Source organism: Marmota marmota, unplaced genomic scaffold (genome assembly GCF_001458135.2).
Source record: "Marmota marmota marmota unplaced genomic scaffold, marMar, whole genome shotgun sequence".
Lineage (NCBI taxonomy): Eukaryota > Metazoa > Chordata > Mammalia > Rodentia > Sciuridae > Marmota > Marmota marmota.
The window spans coordinates 1-20,757 of record NW_026007262.1 but is presented as its reverse complement, the minus strand read 5'-3'; the positions used below and the strand labels follow the sequence as shown (position 1 = coordinate 20,757).

Here is a 20,757-nt window from a genome sequence, read left to right as displayed (position 1 = left end):
CAGTTTAATCATTCCTCTTTGGACTGTTCCTGTCCATGTACCTGGTCACTGTTCTTGGAAGCATACTCATCATTCTGGCTGTCAGCTCCGACCTCCACTTCCACACCCCCATGTACTTCTTCTCTTCAACCTGTTATTGGCTGACTCTGTTTCACCTCATCAGGGTCCCAAGAATGATTGTGAACATCCCAAATCACAATAGAATCATTTCCCATGTGGACTGCATTACACAGATGGCTCTTTTCTTTTCTTGTTTTTTGAAGTAGAGATGGTATGTTGCTGTCATTGCCTAGGACATGCTGTGGCCATGAGTTTCCCCCTGCATTACCCAATCATCAAGAACCCTTGACTCCAGGTTTCTTAGTTTGGTGTCTTTTGGTTAGCCCTGGGACACTAAGGTGCACAATTTGATTGTATCATAATATTTTTACTCTATGGATGTAGAAATTTCCAATTCTTCAGTGATCCTTCTCAACTCTTTAATGTCACCTGTCCTGATAACTTCTCTAATATCATTGTCAAGTGTGGTGGCATATTTGTGTTTTTCCCATCAGGGATTCTTTTATCTTTCTAAAATATTGTCTCCTCCATTCTGAGAATCCCATCACCATGTGGGATGTATAAATGCTTCTGCAACTCTGGTTCTCTTCTGTCAGTTATTGGCTTATAATGTGGAATCATCATTGGAGTGTGCCTTGGTTCAGTTATGTCAATATCCCAGAAAGTGTTTGGTGACCTTTGTCATTTACACCTTGTTGATCCTTATCCTGAATCCCTTCAACTACAACCTGAGGAACAGAGACCTAAAAAGTGTCCTAAGGAGACTCCATAGCAGATCTTGAAGACCTGAGTAATCAGTTTAAATGTAGGGTGGAAAAGGCAATAGAACTACAAAAATAAACCTGGAAATCTAGCCTGCCACTTGGTCACATTATTGTTGTGGTACAATGGCTTCAATTTGTCATCCTTTTTGATGGGAGAATGTTGGGAGCCATTTTTGTGGCTGGGAGGACTTGCAAGTTTTTTACATTGTGTAGAAATTTTCAGTTTGGCTACAGATGCTGGTGATGGATGCACCACAGTGTGAGTGTGATTAATGCTGCTGATCTGTGCCCTTGGCAATGGGGAAAATTGCCATTTTTAGAGTTAATGAAATTTTGCCATTATAAAAATGGATCAAGGCAAAGGAAATAATTAATGAAAGAAATGATAATACCCAGGAGCTTCCTCTGGTGTAGAGGAAGAGCCCAAGAGCTTTTGTGGACACTGATTTTTCTCTTCCTCAGCTGGCATTGATATGAGGAGACTTTTAGAGTTTGTGGTAACCTGGACCAATTTGGCTAATTAGGAGCTCTGTGCATTGGGCTTCCAAGGCCATATAACAGTCAACAATCAGTCTGTGCCTGCAGCCCTTCAGTTTGATGGCTCCAAGTCCAGTGGGCTCCATCCCTGTGCCTCCTCCTTCCATGGTTGGTCTGCTTCAGGAAGCTCCTGTCTGAGACTGCATGGATATAAATCCTGGGGACAGAGCCTGAGGCTTCATTGAGTACCAGGCATCAGATGGGCTCTGGATCTTCATTCCTTGGCCATTACCCACCAGAGTCCCAGTGCAAACCAGTAAGTGCTGAGGGAGGCGAATGACGGAGTATGAACTGTATGAAGCATTGTTTCCTCATCACCAGGATAGACATGCATTTTGGGAAAGCCAGATGGGAGAAAAAGAATGGGTCAAATTTCAGTTAGGAGGATTGTGAAGTTTATGATCTTGGTTGTGGAGGGGTCCTAGAAATCTCATTCAGAGTCTTGCTTTCCTCCCACCTTGGTTCTACTTCCCATAGTTTCCCAAATGTTAAAACTGCCAAATATTTTAATTTTATATGAAATAAAATTAAAAAAACAAATTTTTATGTAATTTGTAGTAGGATTTTTAGGTTGAAAACTCTAAAAACTTGTTTAAATTGAGTTTTCTTATTAGAGGCACGTGTATTTAAAACTGATTGTTATATAATAAACTTACAGGTTAAATGATGTCCTTTGTTTAGATAATGTTTAATCAGATAAAGCCTTTGAGGTAGAAGAATGTACATCAAATGGACTTAAAAATCACATATTCATGTAAGCTAGTACATTTTAGATATATTAAGCATTGTGTTGTAATCTACTTAGCTGTGCTTTAAGTACTTTTTAGGCCACATTTTTAGGAAAATGGCTTCCAGATATGTTAATACTAATATGGAAACATCAACAAGAAATAATACCCTTCCTATTCATGACAATACCTGTGTTTGGAACACAGCTGAGCAGGAGAGTGGAATTATGTTGTGATACCCAAAGAACTCAAATTTCATCAATAATTATTCATGTCACTTTTAAATGGAGACAAGTATTATCAAATGCTGTTATTTCAGTATGGATAGTGGGTATTATTGGCAATAATAAGAGAATATCATGATCCTATTTTTTTTGTTGTTGGGGGACTGGGGATTGAACTCAGGGATATTCAACCACTGAGCCACATCCCTATCCTATTTTATATTTTATTTAGAGACAGGGTCTTGCTGAGTTTCTTAAAACCTCACTTCTGCTGAGGCTGGCTTTGAACTCACAATCCTCTTGTCTCAGCTTCCTGAGATGCTGGAATTACAGGTGTGAGCCTGGTATCATGATCCTAGTTTTAAGTGCCAAGAAATATTTTAAGGCACTGAATCTCAAAGCTGGTATAAGAATGTACCACCAAGAACTTCAAATACTTATATGCTGATACAATTGCTTTTTATCTGAGATCAGGGTACTTGGACAGTAAATGATTTTATATTAATAAGTGAGACAGAACTACTTGTTGTACAATTTAAAGAATTTTAAAGAAACTTTTGTAACGGCCATATAAAGTAGGTAAGTTTCAGTCCCATTTTATAGGATGAGGCAATTTCCCAGTGATGTTTACATTATTTCCTGTTCTATTCTCTTTTACATTGCTTTCCAGTTCAATCACATAGCTGTATTAAGGAACCTGAGTTTCCTTCATGTGGCTGAAGTAAGAGAATATGCAATACATGTATCAGGAAAGATTGACCAGAAAATATATGAAGTATAAATAAGAAGGTTGGGACAAAAACTGAACTTTGGGGTTTTCATGGGTGCTAAAATTGTTAAATGTAAATTTTATGGGTTAATATTAGAAAAATAGTAGCAGAATTAGCATGCCACAATGGGATATAGAACAAAGAAAAAGAAAAGAAACAAAGGCCTGCCTTACACCAGACACTTTATTGGTAGTGTACAGATTAGTATTGTATGTATTTTTGCACATAAACCAGTATAAAATAAAACTATTCAAAGAAATGTTCTATCATTTATTATTTTTATGACTTTGAGAGGTACTGAGTACATTCATTCCACATATTTTGTCCGAGATAACATTGATTATGTGCATTTAATGATAGTTATCAATATTTAAAGTCCAACGAAGCCAAGGGTACTTGATTTATTTTACATGATTATTTTCCATTTCTGGCCATGATTTATTGTTATGGAAACAACATATGCTAATAGTTGTTCAAAAAATTAAAAAAAAATGCGAGGAATAAAGTGGAAAGTGACAACTGAAATATACCTCTACATGTTAAATAATGGATCATATTAAAAGCATTGAGAAGAAGAGTTAAATAAGGTAACACTTTTGTGCAATACTGGACTCTAAAACAATAGCAAAAAGATGAGAAATAATAATTAAATAGCTTTTTATTTTCTAAAATTTTTATTAGTATATTATAGTTATATATAGTATTGGGGTTAATTTTGACATAATTATACAAGCATGAAATACAGTGTGCTCCAATTCGTCTACAGTACTTTCCCTTTCTTTCCCCTCCTCTCTCCTCCTATTCCCTTCCCACTGTTCTTTTTCCTATTTATTATAGTTTTAAAAATTAGGGTGTTACAAAATGTAGACAATGGTGAAATTCACTGTGGTATATTCATAAATGTACTAGGATAGTTTGGTCAATTTAACTCCAACATTCCTCCCATTTCCCATGCCTCCTCTCTCCCCCTCAAACACTTAACTTCATTCATATCTCTTCTATTTTCATGGGATTCCAGCCCTGCCTCTTTTTTAAAAATTTTATTGTAGCTTCTACATATGAGAGAAAATATTTGACTCCTGACTTTCTGAGTCTAATTTATTTCACTTGGCATGATGTTCTCTGGTTCCACCCATTGACCACCAAATGCCACAATTTCATCCTTCTTAATGGATGAGTGAAACTCTACAGTGTATATATGCCTCATTTTCTTTTCCATTTACCTGTTGGATTTTACATAATTTTAAAGGAAAAACTTAAATCCACAAAGGAAGAAAATCAGAAAATCAAAGACAGATGAAAACCCCAGATAACAACAGGCTTGTAAAAATGTCTTCTGCTAATTACCTTAATTCAGTGAGTCCTCACACACTGTTTCAAATATCATAGGACAAGAGAATTTGTCTCAAGGTCCACAAGAAAATAAGGTATGTTAGGTTGCTTCTTAACTTCCTTGTATGAAAGTGATGCTTTCCTAATGAGGAAGGCTATTACTTATTCTGTATTTATTTTCCAGAAAGAGTAGACTGCATTTTATTGTGCTCATGTACTGTTCTGTCTACTGCTCCTATACATCTAACATTCTGCTTAAAGTTCTCTTCAAAGTCTGTAAGTGCATATAGAAAGAAGGGTTGAATAACACATAAAGCAACAAAGAGAGTGTTTCAGGGAGTTGGATTTTTTCACTACTGATAGTTATTGTTGAAGTTGTGTGGACTTCAAGTGAGAATATTTCACTTGCAAATACATGAATTCAAGTGTATTAGGTACTTATTACTGTGTCCCCTTTTCCTCAACCTCTTTTCTTTTTTGAAAGGTGTCCAAACAACACAGAAGCACAACATAGAACACATATCTCTGAATTCCAACTCATTAGCCTTTCAGAGGACCCATACCTGCAGCCCCTTTCTTTGGACTGTTCCTGTCCATGTACCTGGTCACAGTGCTTGGGAACCTGCTCATCATCCTGGCTGTCAGGTCTGACTCCCACCTCCACACCCCCATGTACCTCTTCCTCTCCAACCTGTCCTTGGCTGACATTTGTGTAATCTCTACCACAGTCCCAAAGATGATTGTGGACATTCAAACACACAGCAGAGTCATCTCCTATGTGGGCTGCCTGACACAGATGTCTCTTTTTGCCATTTTTGCATGTATGGATTATATGCTTCTCACTGTGATGGCCTATGACCGATATGTGGCCATCTGTCACCCTCTGCATTACTTAGTCATCATGAACCCTCAACTCTGTGGCTTCTTACTTCTTGTGTCTTTTTTGGTTAGTCTTTTGGACTCCCAACTGCACAATTTGATCATATTACAATTTACTAACTTCAAAAGTGTAGAAATTTCTAATTTCTTCTGTGACCCTTCTCAACTTCTTAACCTTGCCTGTCCTGACACCTTCTTTAATAACATCCTCAAGTATTTTCTTGATGCCATATATGGCATTTTCCCCATCTCAGGGATCCTTTTCTTATACTATAAAATAATTTCCTCCATTCTGAGGATCCCATCCTCAGGGGGGAGGTACAAATCCTTCTCCACCTGTGGCTCTCACCTGGCAGTTGTTTGCTTGTTTTATGGGACAGGCTTTGGAGCATACCTTGGATCAGCTGTGTCACATTCTCCCAGAAAAGTTGTGGTGGCTTCAGTGATGTACACTGTGGTCACCCCCATGTTGAATCCCTTCATCTACAGCCTGAGGAACAGGAACATTAAAAGTGCTCTGAGGAGGCTGCACAGCAGGACTGTCTAAACCCAGGACGTTTGGTGTCCAACAGCAGGGTATTTTGGAAAATGTAGTGAAGTCAGACATCTAGTCCTTTCAAACTCATCTTCTTCAAAACATTAATGACTTTAATTTCTCATCACATTTCATATAAGAATGGTTGTAACTACTATTGGTAAAGCAGGTCTGGGAAGTTTTCAAAATGGGAACAAAATATCACTTTGAGGTGGTGAAAAATTTCTGGAGATAGATGATGATGATAGTTTGACAACAATGTCAATGTAATTAAGGCTGTTGTGCTGTGTACTTGAAAATGGTAAAAACTGTAATGGTTTTGAGATTTAAATTTACCACAGTTTATTTTTCTTGCCTAATTTCTCTAACAAATGTCTCAAGGATGGTATTGAATAGAGGTGATGGAAGTGTACATTTTTGCCTTGTTCTTGAATTTGTGAAGGAAGAATAAAGAAACATAAATCATGTGGAAGAAGTCTAATTGTCTATTTGCTGAAGATATAATCCTATTCTTAGAAGATCCTAAAAACTGCACCAATGGCTTCTTGAGCTTATAAACACATTGAGCAATTTTATAGTATACAACATCAGCACACAAAAGCCAGTTGCTTTCTTACATATCAATAATGAATACGTTGAGAAAGAAATCAGGAAAACAATTCCATTCACAATAGCCTCAAAAGATCTTCAGAATTAATTTAACCAAAGAGATGAAAGACCTCCTCAAAGAAAAGTATGGAAGGCTGGAAAAAGTAAGAGAGAAGACACCAGAAAATGGCAAAGCCCTCCCATGTTCAGAGTTAGGAAAATTTAATATTGTTAAAATTGACACATTACCAAGCAATCTACAGGAGTCAATGCAATACTCATCAAAATATAGTTCTGAGAATAACTGGAAATAACAGTTCTACAATCTGTGTGGAAGAACAAGAGACTCAGAATAGCCAATGCAACTCAGATGCAGAATAACCAAAGCAGATTAGAGCTGGAGGCATCACAATACTCAATATTGAAATACTGAAATCCTTTGGGATTTAGATAACATGGATCAATTTGTCTAATTATGAGCTTTTTGCATTGAACCTCCAAGGTCACACAAATGTCAATTATCAGCCTGTAGCCCTTCAGCTTGATCTATTTGATCCACTGGCCTCCAAATCATGTTTCTTCCTTCCAAGGTTCTGCATCAGGAAGCTCCTATTTGAGACTGAATTGATAGCAATCTTAGGGACTGAGGAGGCACTTAATGGGCTCCAAGCAGGAGAGGGGCATTAGATCTCTTTTCTTTGGTTATAACCCAGCAAAGATGCACCATACACTGGTGAATCCTGAGGTAGACATTGAATAGTGGAAGGTCCATTAGAAATGTTGTTTCCTCCTCCTCAGGTCAAACATTACACTTTGGCTAGCCAAACTGGAGGACACCAACATGCTAAATTTCATAATCCATTCTCCAAATGCCACAGAAAAATGCCACAATTAAAATCACATGACTGAAGACTTGTGTTTCAAAACAAGAACCCCACAATGCCATCCAAAACCAAACAACAGAGGTCATTCCTTGGGCTTCTACTATTTAATGTGTGGTTTGTGGATGACTTGCTTAAGAGAACTGAAAGGCAGGAAAGAAGCAGGGAGGCCCATGTTGGGGTTGAGGGAAAGAAAAATGGGCTTCTAGAAAAAACAGTGATTTCAGATTGGAGAATATTGCTCCAGAAAATAGAAAGGATTTATGAAAAAATAGAAAAAAATGAGATTAGAGAGGATATAGGAGTATAAAAGATAGGGTGCTGTCCATGCTTTGGACACTTTGAACACAGGCATCAAGCATTCTCTTCCTCTAATTATCCTCTATATCATTTTCATCTTAAAAGGTTGTGGTTACTTCAATGATGTACTCCTCTGCTGAATCCCTTCATCTATGGTCTAAGGATCAGGGACATTAAAAGTGTAGGTGTGTGTAAGGAGGTGAATGATACATCAAATAATAATGAAATAATCCCAAGATCATTGGGTTGCTTACAACTTTGAAATATTACTGAGGGTGTATGGACCTCAGCCTGAATACTTTAATCATAAATATTTTTATTAAAAATATACACAGAGATCTGGGGTTGTAGCTCAGTGGCAGAGCACTTGCCTAGCATTTGTGAGGTACTGGGCTTCATCCTTGGCACCACATAAAAATAAACAAACAAAATAAAGACAAGCTGTCCGTCAGCCAATACAAAAAAAAAAATAATAAAATAAAATACAGTGTTTGGGCCTGCATGCTTCCTTCTTCTTGTCCTCTTTTCTATTTAGAAGGTATATAAGCAATATAGAAGCATAGGATCTAACATTTGTCTCAAAGTTACATCTCCTGGGACTCTCAAAGGATCCAGAACTACAGCCCACCCTCTTTGGGCTGTTCCTGCCCATATTCCTGGTTGGGTTGTTTGGGAACATGCTCATCCTCCTGGCCATCAAATCTGATTCCCCCTGCACTCCTTCATATATTTATTTCTCTCCAAAGTGTCATTAGCATGCATTTTAAATCTCCACCATCCAAAATAAGACTCATCGCCTATGTGCACTTCTTGACACAGATCTCTTTTTATCATTATTGGGTACATAGTTGATCTGCTTCTGTGTTGGCCTACGACAGCTTTTTGGCTTTCTGTCATCCTGCATTACCCAGTCATTATGAGCTGTGGCCTCTGTGGTTTATTAATTTTTATGTCTTTTTGGTTAGCCTTTTGGATTATTATCTGAAAATTTGGTTGTCTTACAATTTACTGATTTCAAGGGCGTGAAATTTTCTAGTTTCAGCTGCTTTATCTTATCTGTTCTGACACCTTTTCTAAGAATATTGTAAAGTATCTTATTGTTCATGTTTATGGCTCCCCCCATCTCAGGAATCCTGTTTCTTAATGTAAAATTATTTCTGCTATTCTGAGAATCCACCCACAGGTGGAAAGTATAAAGCCTTGTCTACCTGTGAATCTTATCTGTCAGTTGTCTGTTTATTTTCAAAACATGCATAGAAGTGAACCTCAGACCAACTATATCATTTTCTTCTTAAAAGGTTGTGGTTACTTCAATGATGTACTCCTCTGCTGAATCCCTTCATCTATGGTCTAAGGATCAGGGACATTAAAAGTGTCCTAGGGAGGCTTCACAGGACCTGTGGCATCCAATTGGAATATATATTGTAAAATGTTGCAAAGCTAAATGCCTAGTCCTCTCCATTTAGCCTCCTTGGTAACTAAGTTATAGTTCCATGGGTTTAATTTCTTGTCAGAAATCATAGGACACTGGGGTAGCCACTGCTGAGGAGGGTGTTTTGGGGAGTTTTTAAAATGGAAACAAATCCTCCATTTGCAAACGTGAAAATTTTCTGGAGATGGATGGTGATGATATGATAGTTTACTACAATTTCAGTGTAATCAATGCCTATAAATGTGCACTTGGCAGCGAAGAATTTGCATTTTTCCCCAAATACTGATTTTACTGTAATAAAATGTAAATAAAAGCAAAATTCATCCCTAAAAAGAAATTAAAGAAATTAATTATACCCAGAAGATTATTTTTCAGTAGTGAAAGGACTACAAACACTTTTTGACATTTTCTCCTCTTCTTCCTCCACCATTAATATGAGGAAGTCCTTAGAGTGGGCCAATTTAACTAATTATGAGCTTTGAGCATTGAGTCTCCAAGGTCATATAAAAGTCAATGTCAGCTTGTGCCTCTAGTCCCTCAGCTCAATGGCTCCAGTCTAATGTATGCTGTACCTATGTCTCTTCCTTCCATGGTTTGGATCAGGAGGCTGCACTGATATCAATCCTGAAGCCTGAGCAGGTCATTTACTACCAAGGAGGGAGGAGTGTTGGAACCACAGTCCTTCATCATGACCCACCAGAGACACAGGGCAAATCATTAATGTAGGAACTGAAGGATGGAGGAGGGACTACCCAAAGCATTGTTTTTTTTTCATCAGGAAAGTAAAAATATCTAGGTAGTTGTATTGGAGAAGAATAATGTGCAAAATTTTACTTATGAGTACTCTGAGTTTGCATATGTGATTTTTGCAAGAGAAATTTTTCCTCCCACACTCTACTTTCCATAGCCTGTTATCCACCATAGCAAAAAAAAAATGCCCCCTTTTCAACTGTATCCTAAGCACTGCGATAGTATCCATAGCCTCATGAATCTTTATTGGAGAATTTTGAGTGCCAAGTGCTGAGCTATGTGATCCATGTAGATTGTTTGAATTTATCTGCAAAGTTCTTCCCAAGGTATAAGTACTACATTATTTTTACAAAGACCAAAGGAGCACAGCTGTTTATGTAAATTTGTGCTAGGTGTTTAGGTTGGGTTGAATAATTGAAGCCATGTTTGACTTGAGCTGTAGATTTGAGACACAGAGTGTCTGCGCTCAACAATGCTGACAGGTTGTCCCCTCATAAGCCAACCATGCATTTCTCTTTCTTGTACTTCAGGATGGGACTTTACTATTGCTCCCATTTTGGAATTTCTGTTAGTTCTAGGGATACAATAATGTGTGACATCTGCTGCACAAATTCAGGTAGAATGGATGAGATGACTGAGATCCAAAACAAAGAGGGCACACAATAATTCTACATAGACCTCCCTCCTCCCCCCACTCTGGGATGTCCTTGCAGCTGTCCATATCCTCCTGTTCTTATAAATAGAGCATTCAATTTGAAAAGTGGACATAGTGTCACATCTCTATTTCATTACTATGTAGGAAACTGGAAAGAGTTATTAATGTATTTGTTATGTGCCTGCAGTTCAGCCTCTGGATTATGTTCAAATATTCTTAAGGTTGTAAAATAATGAAAAAAAATTAACACATCAGACTCAGAGTTTAACAGTTTCATTTCGACTGCTGCTGTTGGCTCCTACTTAGTATTTCTTGAACGTAATGCAGGTTGTTAGTATCTCTGAAAATCAACATTGTCATTCAAATAGATTTCTAATTGATACAGATGTATTAAGTAGAGATTAAAAAGAAAATGGGTATTCCCTACATGATTAATATGGGATGAATGTATAAAACAGGGGAAAATACAAGTTGGCTGGTTATTATTAATATGGCAATATGGCAAGGTTAATCTACATACTCCTTCAAATAAAATGTCTTATGACCTGAAGTTAGTCAGCCTTTTCCTGTAATGTGGTATTTTAATTGTGTCCTTATGTGCTGTATGTTTGGAGAGGATTGTCTTATTTCTGATTCCCCAGAGCCTTTAAAATATTTGGTATAAAGGACATAAAAAATAAAAAAATGTTAAAGACTGGATAGAACTTCCTTTGTTCACAGATCCTGGCCATAATCTGGGTGTCTTCAACACACTTGGGGCTTTCCTGTCTGTGCTTTCAGCTTCTTAGGAACATGCCATAGAACAAGAGATATGAGTAACAACTCTTGTTTTTGCCATTGTCATGGGCCCATGGGCCCTATACTCATGCTTCACAGCATCTAAAGCATTCAGTTATTTTTTAAACAACAACAGAGATTTTCATAGGCATAAGAAAAGCAAACTAGGTACTAATGGGAGTGACAGGAAACCTCCTTTCTTGGGCTGAGACACATGTTAGACTTCCACATCATTCCATCGTTCCAGTGTCCTTTGACAATAGTGTTCACCAGCAGATAGCGAGTAGGTAAACAGAGAACTGACTGTTTTCTTAGTGATTTCTTAAAAAAACCCCACAATGGTCAAGTATTTATTAAGATGCAAACATGTATATTATGAGCTATACATGGTGTGACCATGAGTGTTATTCTTCCTATTTCCATTAAGTAGTATGAGCACAGAGAGGTACTGCTTATGTAGCAGGTCAATATACATGCCAAGAATGTGTATTAGTAACTCCTAGTGCAGGCTATTTTCTCTTTTACTAGAGTCAAATGTAGATAATACTCCCAATACAATATAAATTTTCTGGAGTAGATACTTCAGATGAATTGTTCTTAGCTGGGTCTCAGGGATAATTTTGATAGTGCATATTAGGAAAACAGTGGGTACACATGATGATGAATTTTTTTCCTGGGACAATAGATATAGGTGATTAATAATAATATTAACATTCATCCATAGTGGATGTCAAAAAACTATTCACCACACACACATTATAATTTTCACTTGTGTGAAATAGACATAACAAAAATTTTTTGGGGGGGGTACTGGGTATTGAACTCAGGGGCACTCAACCACTGAGCCACATCCCTAGCCCTATTTTGTATTTTATTTAGAGACAGGGTCTCACTGAGTTGCTTAGCACCTCGCTTTTGCTGAGGCTGGCTCTGAACTCTTCATCCTCCTACTTTAGCCTCCCAACTCGCTGGGATTACAGGCATGTGCTACTGCACCCAGCTAGACATAACAATTTTGAAAGTAGTATTATAATAATAAACATAAAAGTTACATGATGTCTCTCTCTTAGGTCATGCTGTACATCACTTAAAGCTTTGGAGACAGGTATTTGTACTTCACAGGGAGACTAAAAAGCACATGTTGATGTCTAGTAGTACATTTCAGGGACAAGAGAAGTTGTGCTGTGCACTCCTTAGATGAACTTATTTGCCTTTTGGATGTTTCTGAGAAAACTGTTTATGAATAAATAAATCAATTGTTATGGAAACATTGACAGCAGCATCTGTCCACCAAATTCATGATAGTAGCTGTGTTTGGAGGAGAGCTATGCAGAAGAAAGGAATCATATAGAGATACCAAGAGCTCAAATTTAAAAGATAATAATTCAAATCTTGATATAATTTTAGTTGTGAAACAATTATTACCAAATATTTATATTTTCAAATTGATATTCTATTTCATTCATTGTAATAACAGGTAATGAGACTGCACTGTATCTTAAATCTTAATGCCAGTTATAATTTAAGACAGTCAGATATTCTCATGAAATTGAGTTTGGGGTAACACCAGGCTATCTGAATGTTTTAACATTTACATAGGTAAATATGTTGATACACAAAATTGAAAGCCACTAGTTAAGCAATATATTTTATTTAAAATTTTCTTACAACAATGATGCAAATTAGGTCTTTTTTATTGCTTTGTCCATATGAAGAATCTGTTCCTGTGTGTTCACAATGGTTCATGTGCTTTTCTCTTTTGCCTCTTATCTCAATTAAATCATAGTGAGACCTGACAAAAATCATAATCCTGAGTTTTCTTCACAGAGCAGAACTAATTATAATTCATATACCATAGAGATTGATGTGAAAGTTTTAAAAGTTTTTTTTTTAGATTTTTTAGTTGTCAATGGACTTTATTTATTTACTTATATGTGGTGCTGAGGATCTAACTCAGTAGCTCACACATGCTAGGCAAGCACTCTACCACTGAGCCACAACCCCAGCCCCTGATGTTAATACTTATATGATAATCAAAAAAGGTTGGAACTGAAACTGGATTTGGGGGGCATATAACTGGTGTAATGAGAGTGATTATGATCAGAAAAATAGTGCTGGATGGGAGCATGTTATCGTAGATTATTCTATGAAAAACCAAAGAGCAAATTAAATTCTGTGCATGCATGATGATGTCATAGTGAACTTAATTGCCAGGCATGGTGGAACATGCCTGTAATCCAGAGGCTTGGGAGGCCAAGGCAGGAGTATTGTGAGTTCAAAGTCAGCCTCAGCAAGGGCTAGGTGCTAGGCAACTCAGTGAGACCCTGTCTCTAAATTAAATACAAAACAGGGCTGGGGGTATGGCTCAGTGGTTGAGTGCCCCTGAGTTCACTCCCCAGTTTAAAAAAAAATAAAACAAACTCAGCTGTTATGTATAAATATTAGACACTAATAAAATTATTAAAAAAAAATCCTGCAAGGGATGGTTTTTCCTAACCAGATAGGTATGGGGCTAATATAAATAAACTTGTATAAAATTTTAAAAATTCCAAATTGTTTTCTAATATTTCATTATTTTTAAATCACCGACAGGCACCATTTTCACTAATGCTATGATTTTGGTCTATGACATCAATGATTATGTACAGATATCAAACCATATTTCTTAATATTTGAGTCTATCTAGAGCAAGGATAAGAGAAACATATTGATTGCTTTTCAAAAGATAAACAGTGTATGACTAAGGTCATAAATCCATGGAGGCAAATAAGAAAACTTAGAAGTGATAAAATCCCGGAAGAAAACTGGTCCCTAGGAATGTGTTCTGATTATGAATTTTCATCTTTAATTTAATATTCAGATCATGCAGTTCTAGCTCTTATGGGGTGTTTATAAATATTCTTCATAAAAGGGATTTGTACAATTGTCTTAGTATATGGTAATGTATAATAGACTGCCTCTTAATTGCCTTTAATAAAGTGTGTTTTTTTTTTCTCAAAGAGGAAGCAATGTTTCTTATACTATTTTTGTTTTCTTCAGAGTAGACTGCATTTTACTGTGGTCATTATCTTGCTATGTGGAGTGTTCTTGGTTTTCTAACATTGTTCATTTGATTGACTCTAAATCAGGTATGTAGTTTGGGTGCAGAGATTCATGACTGTAATACCCACTACTAGGCTTGCTGAGGAAAGAGATCTATTTCAAGGCCAGTCTGGGCAACTTTAGGGAGACCCTGTCTGTCTCAAAGTAAAATAAAAGTGGATGGATATACAGTTTAGTAGAGTGTTTGCCTAGTGTGAGACCCTGGGTTTGCTTTCTAGTATGGCAAAAAAATGTGTATGCACAGAAGGGATAAATGATACATAGAACAGTACTGAAAAAGTTCCAAGAGGATTTGGTCAGATTGTGAAAGGCTGGTGAAGGTGTACAGATCTCAGTCTGAATGCTCTAATGATAAAGGATTCAGTTAAATGTGCCTATGGAGTGATGAATGCTGCTCATTTGTTTCCTTTTTCCCACCCTGTTTTCTGTCAAAGGTGTCCCAGCATTATAGATGCACTAAATGTAACAGCCATCTTAGAATTCCAACTCCTGGGATTCTCAGAGGATCCAGACCAGCAACCAATCCTCTTTGGCCTGTTCCTGTTCATGTACCTGGTTACTATTCTTGGGAATCTGCTCATCATCCTGGCGGTCAGCTCTGACTCCCACCTCCACACCCCCATGTACTTCTTCCTCTCCAACCTGTCCTTGATTGACATTTTTCATTTCCACCACAGTCCCAAGAATGATTGTGAACATTATAACTCACAGTAGAGCCATCTCCTATGTGGGTGGCCTGTCACAGATGTCCTTTTTTTATCATTTATGGATGTATGGATGGTATGCTTCTGACTGTGATGGCCTATGACCGTTTTGTGGCCATCTGTCACCCCGTGCACTACTTAGTCATCATGAATCCTTGCCTCTGCGGCTTCTTAGTTTTTATGTCTTTGTTGTTTAGCATTTTTGTATCCCAGATTCACATTCTGATTGCATTAAGAGTTTACCAGCTTCACAGAGGTGGAGATTTCTAATTTCTTCTGTGACCCTGCTCAAGTTCTGAGTCTTTCCTGTTCTGACAGTTTCTTTGGTCTAATCAAGTATTTTATTGGTGCCATCTATGGTTTTTTTCCCAGTCTCAGGAATCCTTTTCTCTTACTATAAAATAGCTTCCTCCATTCTGAGGATCCCATCCTTGGGTGGGAAGTACAAGGCCTTCTCCATTTGTGGGTCTCACCTGTCAGTTGTTTGCTTATTTTATGGAATAGGAATTGGAGTGTACCTTGGTTCAGCTGAATCATCCTCCCCCAAGAAAGATGTGATGTCTTCAGTGATGTACAGTGTGGTCACCCCCATGCTGAACCCCTTCACCTACAGCCTGAGGAATGAGGACATTAAAAGTACCCTAAGGCAGCTCCACAGTAGAACAGTCTAATCTGAGGACTTTTGGCTTCCATTTGATAAGTAATTAGGAGAATGCAACGAGATGAAGCAAATAAATATGTAAATACTGCATTATTAGTAACACTATTTTTGTATCTTATTGTATTTTATATATCAAGATGTTTAACAGCAGATTGATGGTTCATTATTTGTGGGAGGGATAAATGGGGAATTTCAAGTGAGATTTTGAAAACTGAGAAACAGTGTGTAGTTGTGTGGACCTTAGATGTGAACGCATGTGGGTTGACCTTGCATGTGAACGTCTGCTGGTGAACCTTGGGTGTGAACACATGCTGGGAGTTGGTGTAGTTTGGACCTGGAATGTCCCCCAAAGACTCACGCATTGAGGGCTTGGTGCCAGCACAGGAGTGCTCAGATGCTGGGTGAGAAATGCTGGGTGGGAAATGGTTGGTCCCTGAGAGCTCTAACCTCCTCTGTGGAGTGATTCATGGATGGATACATAGGTGAGAGGGCTTCAGGGAGGTGGTGGAAACTGTAAGAGGGGAAACATAACAACTAAAATATCCTCTGACCCAAAGTCAGCATTTTTTTTTATAATGGGCCCTTTTATTTCTATCCTTCTGCAAGTAAATGCTGTGTATTTGAAGAGGAATGATTAATCCTCTTTCATTTTTGATTCCACAAAACCTACACAAAGGCACAGAGGCATAAAAAGTAAAAATCTGTTTTAAACATTGAAGAGATCATTCCCTGGGTCATAAAAATGTCCATAATCGCTGTGTCTTCAACACACTCTGCTTTTTCTGCCTGCCATTTCATACCTCTTAGGAATGTCTTGTAGAACCAGAGGCAAGTTATGTTGGTACGTTTTTGTCTATGTCATGGTAATACTGGCCTGTATTCCATTGGACAACACCTGCAGCATTTTTTTTACATTCCAAGATCATGTCTGAGATTATCATGATTGACAAAGAAAAAAACAAATAGAGGAGCATAAGCAAACACTGTGAAGAGGGCTAAAGCACATTTAAGATTCACAGCACTCCAGAGTGCAATGCCATTTGAAATTTTATTACCCATTAGACTAACTTTTTCCATAGTGATAGGATTCTTATTTTGAAAATGCCAGGGCGACCCAACATTTACTAAGTTTCAATGTTCCTTTAGGTTTCACACCTGGCATGGAGATGGGTGTTGTCTCCATTTCTATTAAGCAGATGAGCATAGAGAGGTGGAGAATTTTCCACATATTATGCACTTGGTTAAATAAATGATATGGGAGAAAAATGTTATTTTCCTCACCCCATTTCAGGCCATTCTCCCTCCAATTGGATCTGAGTAGAAATATTATTCATAATACTGGATGAAATGTCTTGGTGATTTATCATGGGAGCATTATTTCTAAACAGATTGCTGAGATATTTCAATAATAGAACTTCAGAATAAGAGGATGTAGTTGATGATGACCCATATTTTTGTTTGGACAACAGATATAGGTTTTTAATAATAAAATGAATATACATCAATTGTTTAAAATCAAACAAATGTCTTCCATCTGCATATTATATGGAAATTACATAGAGAGAGGAGCAAGAATTTTTAAAGGCTTATTGTGATAATAAACTAACATATCAAATGATGTTCCTCCCTTACAATAAATACTGTGCATCAGTTAAGGCATTTCAAGTAGCCTTATGTCTTAAGCCAGTCCTTCAACTTAACAGCGTCTGTTCTGTGAGCTGCACTGATGGGCCTCCTCCTATGGTCATCTGCTTCAGGAAGCTTCTATCTGACATGATCTTCATATGAATCCTGCAGATGGGGCCTGGGCCTTTATTGGGCATCTGGTATGGTTGAATCTTGGGATCTGAAATTCATTGTTATGGCCCAGCAGAAAAATAATGTAATCTAGTAGTGCAGAGGACTACCTTGGGATCTTGAAAGGACTGTTCGAAGTATTATTTTCTTATCATGAATACAAACATCACAGTTTAGTAGCCAGATGGAAGGACACAAATATGTAAAGTTTCAATGATGTGGATTGTGAAGTTTACATGACAGTGAATATCACCATTGTGTACATCCACAAGAAATTAATTAAAATAGTAATAACTATGGGTAAATGGCAGAAAGATCAATAGAGGGGAGGGAGCATGAGGTGGGAAAAATGTAGGGGAAGAATAGGTCCTATGGTCTGAATATGAAGAAGATATATTCCATGCTTGTATAATTATGCCAAGATATATTCTACTGTCATGTATAACTAAAAAGAACCAATAAAAAGTTGGAGTGTTAGAAATCTTATTCAAATCTTGTTCACTCTACCCATTGAGTTCTTCTTCCCATTGAAATCATGCACATAACAGCACAAATGGGTCCTTCTAAAGTGTCTCCTAAGTACTATGAAGATCCATGATGGTGATGATCAGGATGAGGAGAATGACAGTAGCCTTAGCATCATGAACCTATAAAGAAGGCTTCCACATTGCAGGTGCTGAGTTACACTTCTACGGGATATGTTTCATTTCTTGTGCATCATCTAATTTTAGTTATGTATTCCCATTTTCACAGAAAATGAAAAAGTGCATTATCCTTATATAACTTGTACTCATTTGTTAGGTAGCAAAGAGTGAAGCCTTGTTTGCATTGGGCTGTGCGAGTATGGACACAGGGCATCATGGAGGAGAATCCTGGCTTGGCTGTACCATCAACAAGCCAATCAAACATTTCACTTCTCAATTACCCCAATAGGGAAACCTTTTTCCCTGCGCTCTTCCTTGTGGGATTCCTGGTGATCACTGGGCAGAATACTGGATGATATCTGCTGCATCCACTATGGAAGAACAACCACAGGTCACAGGAGAGATCACATTCAGTACAGGTCATGCTTTTGCACCCACTCAGGAGTATTAATGCCCCTGATCACATGGTCCTCCATGCTTGTAAATCTCTCAATCTCAAAAGGAACCCTAAGGTCAGCTCTTGATCTCATTCTTACTCATGGAACTGAAAAGAGTTTAAAAATGTTCCTGAGATGTACCCATGGTTAGGACCTCTGCTGAAAACTTTGTCATCTGTGAAACACTACAAATGTTGAATGGGCCAGACTTCAGTTATCCTTACTGTGACATGGGCAGGCTGTTTATGTCTGAGATTCAGCATTGTGATCTAAGTTGATTTCTAGCTGAGACAACTGCAGTGAGTCAGGATGAAAATGAAAATAGGTGCTCTGTGTATGACTAATATGTGATGCATGTTCAAAATTAGGGCAAAATATAATTTAGATGTTATTATTATTATTACTGATGATAAGAGGTATTCTTTATGCCCCTCAACTAAAACATCCATTGACCTGGAGGTACCGTTTTCCTGTTTCTGGATTGGCCATTTTATTTTTGACTTTACAGATTATATGCTGTGTATTTGGGAAAAATATCTCTTTCATTTCTGATTTGTCACAGCTGGTGTTTTCTTGATATAGGAGGTACAGTTTCTTAAGTTTTATAATTCTAAGGGATTTGTCCCAAGTTCTTAGTTCAAATCAAGGTATAGTGGACTGTTTCTAATTTCCTTTTATTAAAATTACTTTTCTTTATAAGGAAGGCTGTTTTTCCCTTAAAGCATAGGCTGCATTGTACAGTGATCATTAATGTATTCTCTCCATGGTCCTGGACTTCAACATTGTTCAGTTCAATCTCTCTAAAGTGAGTGTAAAGTGAGTGTATAAAAGAGTGAACACACAGAGAACAATAATGAAAGAATGTATGAAGATTGGGCCTTGGCTACTGAGAAATGTTGTTGAAAATGTCTGGGAATACTTGAATTCAAATGTGGACAGAGTGCTTGGGGCCTTCATGTATTTCTTTCTCTCATCCTATTTTCTTTTGCAAAAGCTGTCCAATCAATTCATAACCACAGATCTCACAAGTGTCTCCGAATTCCATCTCCTGGGACTCTCAGAGGACTCAGACTGGCAGCCCTTTCTCTTTGTACTGTTTCTGTCCAGGTACCTGGTCACAGTGCTTGGGAACCCTCTCATCATCCTGGCCTTCAGCTCTGACTCCCACCTCCACACCCCCATGTACTTCTTCGTCTCCAACCAGTCCTTGGCTGATACTGGTTTCATCTCCACCACAGTCCCAAAGATACTCAAGAATATTCAAACTCACAGCAGAGCCAACTCCTATGTGGGCTGCCTGACTCAGATGTCTCTTTTTATCATATTTGTATGTATGGATGATCTGCTTCTGACCATGATGGCCATCTGTTACCCCCTGCATTATCCAGTCATTATGAACACTTGCCTCTGTGACTTATTAGCTTCGGTGACTTTTTTTTGTTGGCTTTTTGGAATCCCAGCTGCACAATTTGATTGCATTACAGGTTACCACCTTCAAGGATGTGGAAATTTACAATTTCTTTTGTGTTCCTTCTGAAGTACTCAGACTTTCCTGTTCTGACCCCTTCACCAATAACATAGTTGTGTACTTTGGCAGTGCCATCTTTGGCCTTTTCCCATCTTAGGGATCTTTTACTATAAAATAATTTCCCTCCATTCTGATAATACCATCCTCAGGTGGGACGTACAAAGCCTTCTCCACCTGTGGGTCTCACCTGACAGTTGTTTGCTTATTTTATGGAACAAGCATTGGAGTGTACCTTGGTCCAGCTGTGTCACATTCATCTAGAAAGGTTTCAGAGGCCTCAGTGTTGTACACAGTTGTCACCCCCATGCTGAACCCCTTCACTACAGCCTGAGGAACAGAGACATTTGAAACACTGTGAGGAGGCTTCTTTGTAGAATTATCTATTCTTATTATCTGGGACATCAACTTAATGTTTAGTTTGGAATAACAATAAAATTTGACATCAATACGTATAAATCTTGCCTCTTTGGTCACCTTATTTTTTGTAGTTTATTAACTTTAATTTCTAACATTCATGGTAAGATTGCTGTTGTCAGCACTGGAGAGAGGCAGTAATGGGGTATGAAGGTTCAATTAGGAAAGATCAAAATTTGTTAGAAATGTGTGTTGGTGATAGTTTTCTAACAACATGAATATAATTAATGCCAATGAACTGTGAAGTTAACAAGGCTT

The 20,757-nt window shown here is 37.7% G+C and overlaps 1 protein-coding gene and 2 pseudogenes across 1 annotated transcript; all 3 read left to right on the top strand.

Annotated features, from left to right (window-relative positions):
• Positions 1–1,560: 1,560 nt before the first annotated feature.
• On the top strand, positions 1,561–5,882 carry LOC107133696 (putative gustatory receptor clone PTE01). Its single transcript, XM_015475934.2, is given in 3 exon segments — positions 1,561–1,617; positions 4,850–4,988; positions 4,991–5,882. Coding segments are annotated over 3 exon segments (1,047 nt in total). The 3' UTR covers positions 5,842–5,882.
• Positions 5,883–14,682: 8,800 nt separating this feature from the next.
• LOC125614799 lies at positions 14,683–15,689 on the top strand (annotated as a pseudogene).
• Positions 15,690–16,018: 329 nt separating this feature from the next.
• On the top strand, positions 16,019–20,443 carry LOC125614798 (annotated as a pseudogene).
• The last annotated feature ends 314 nt before the right edge of the window (positions 20,444–20,757 follow it).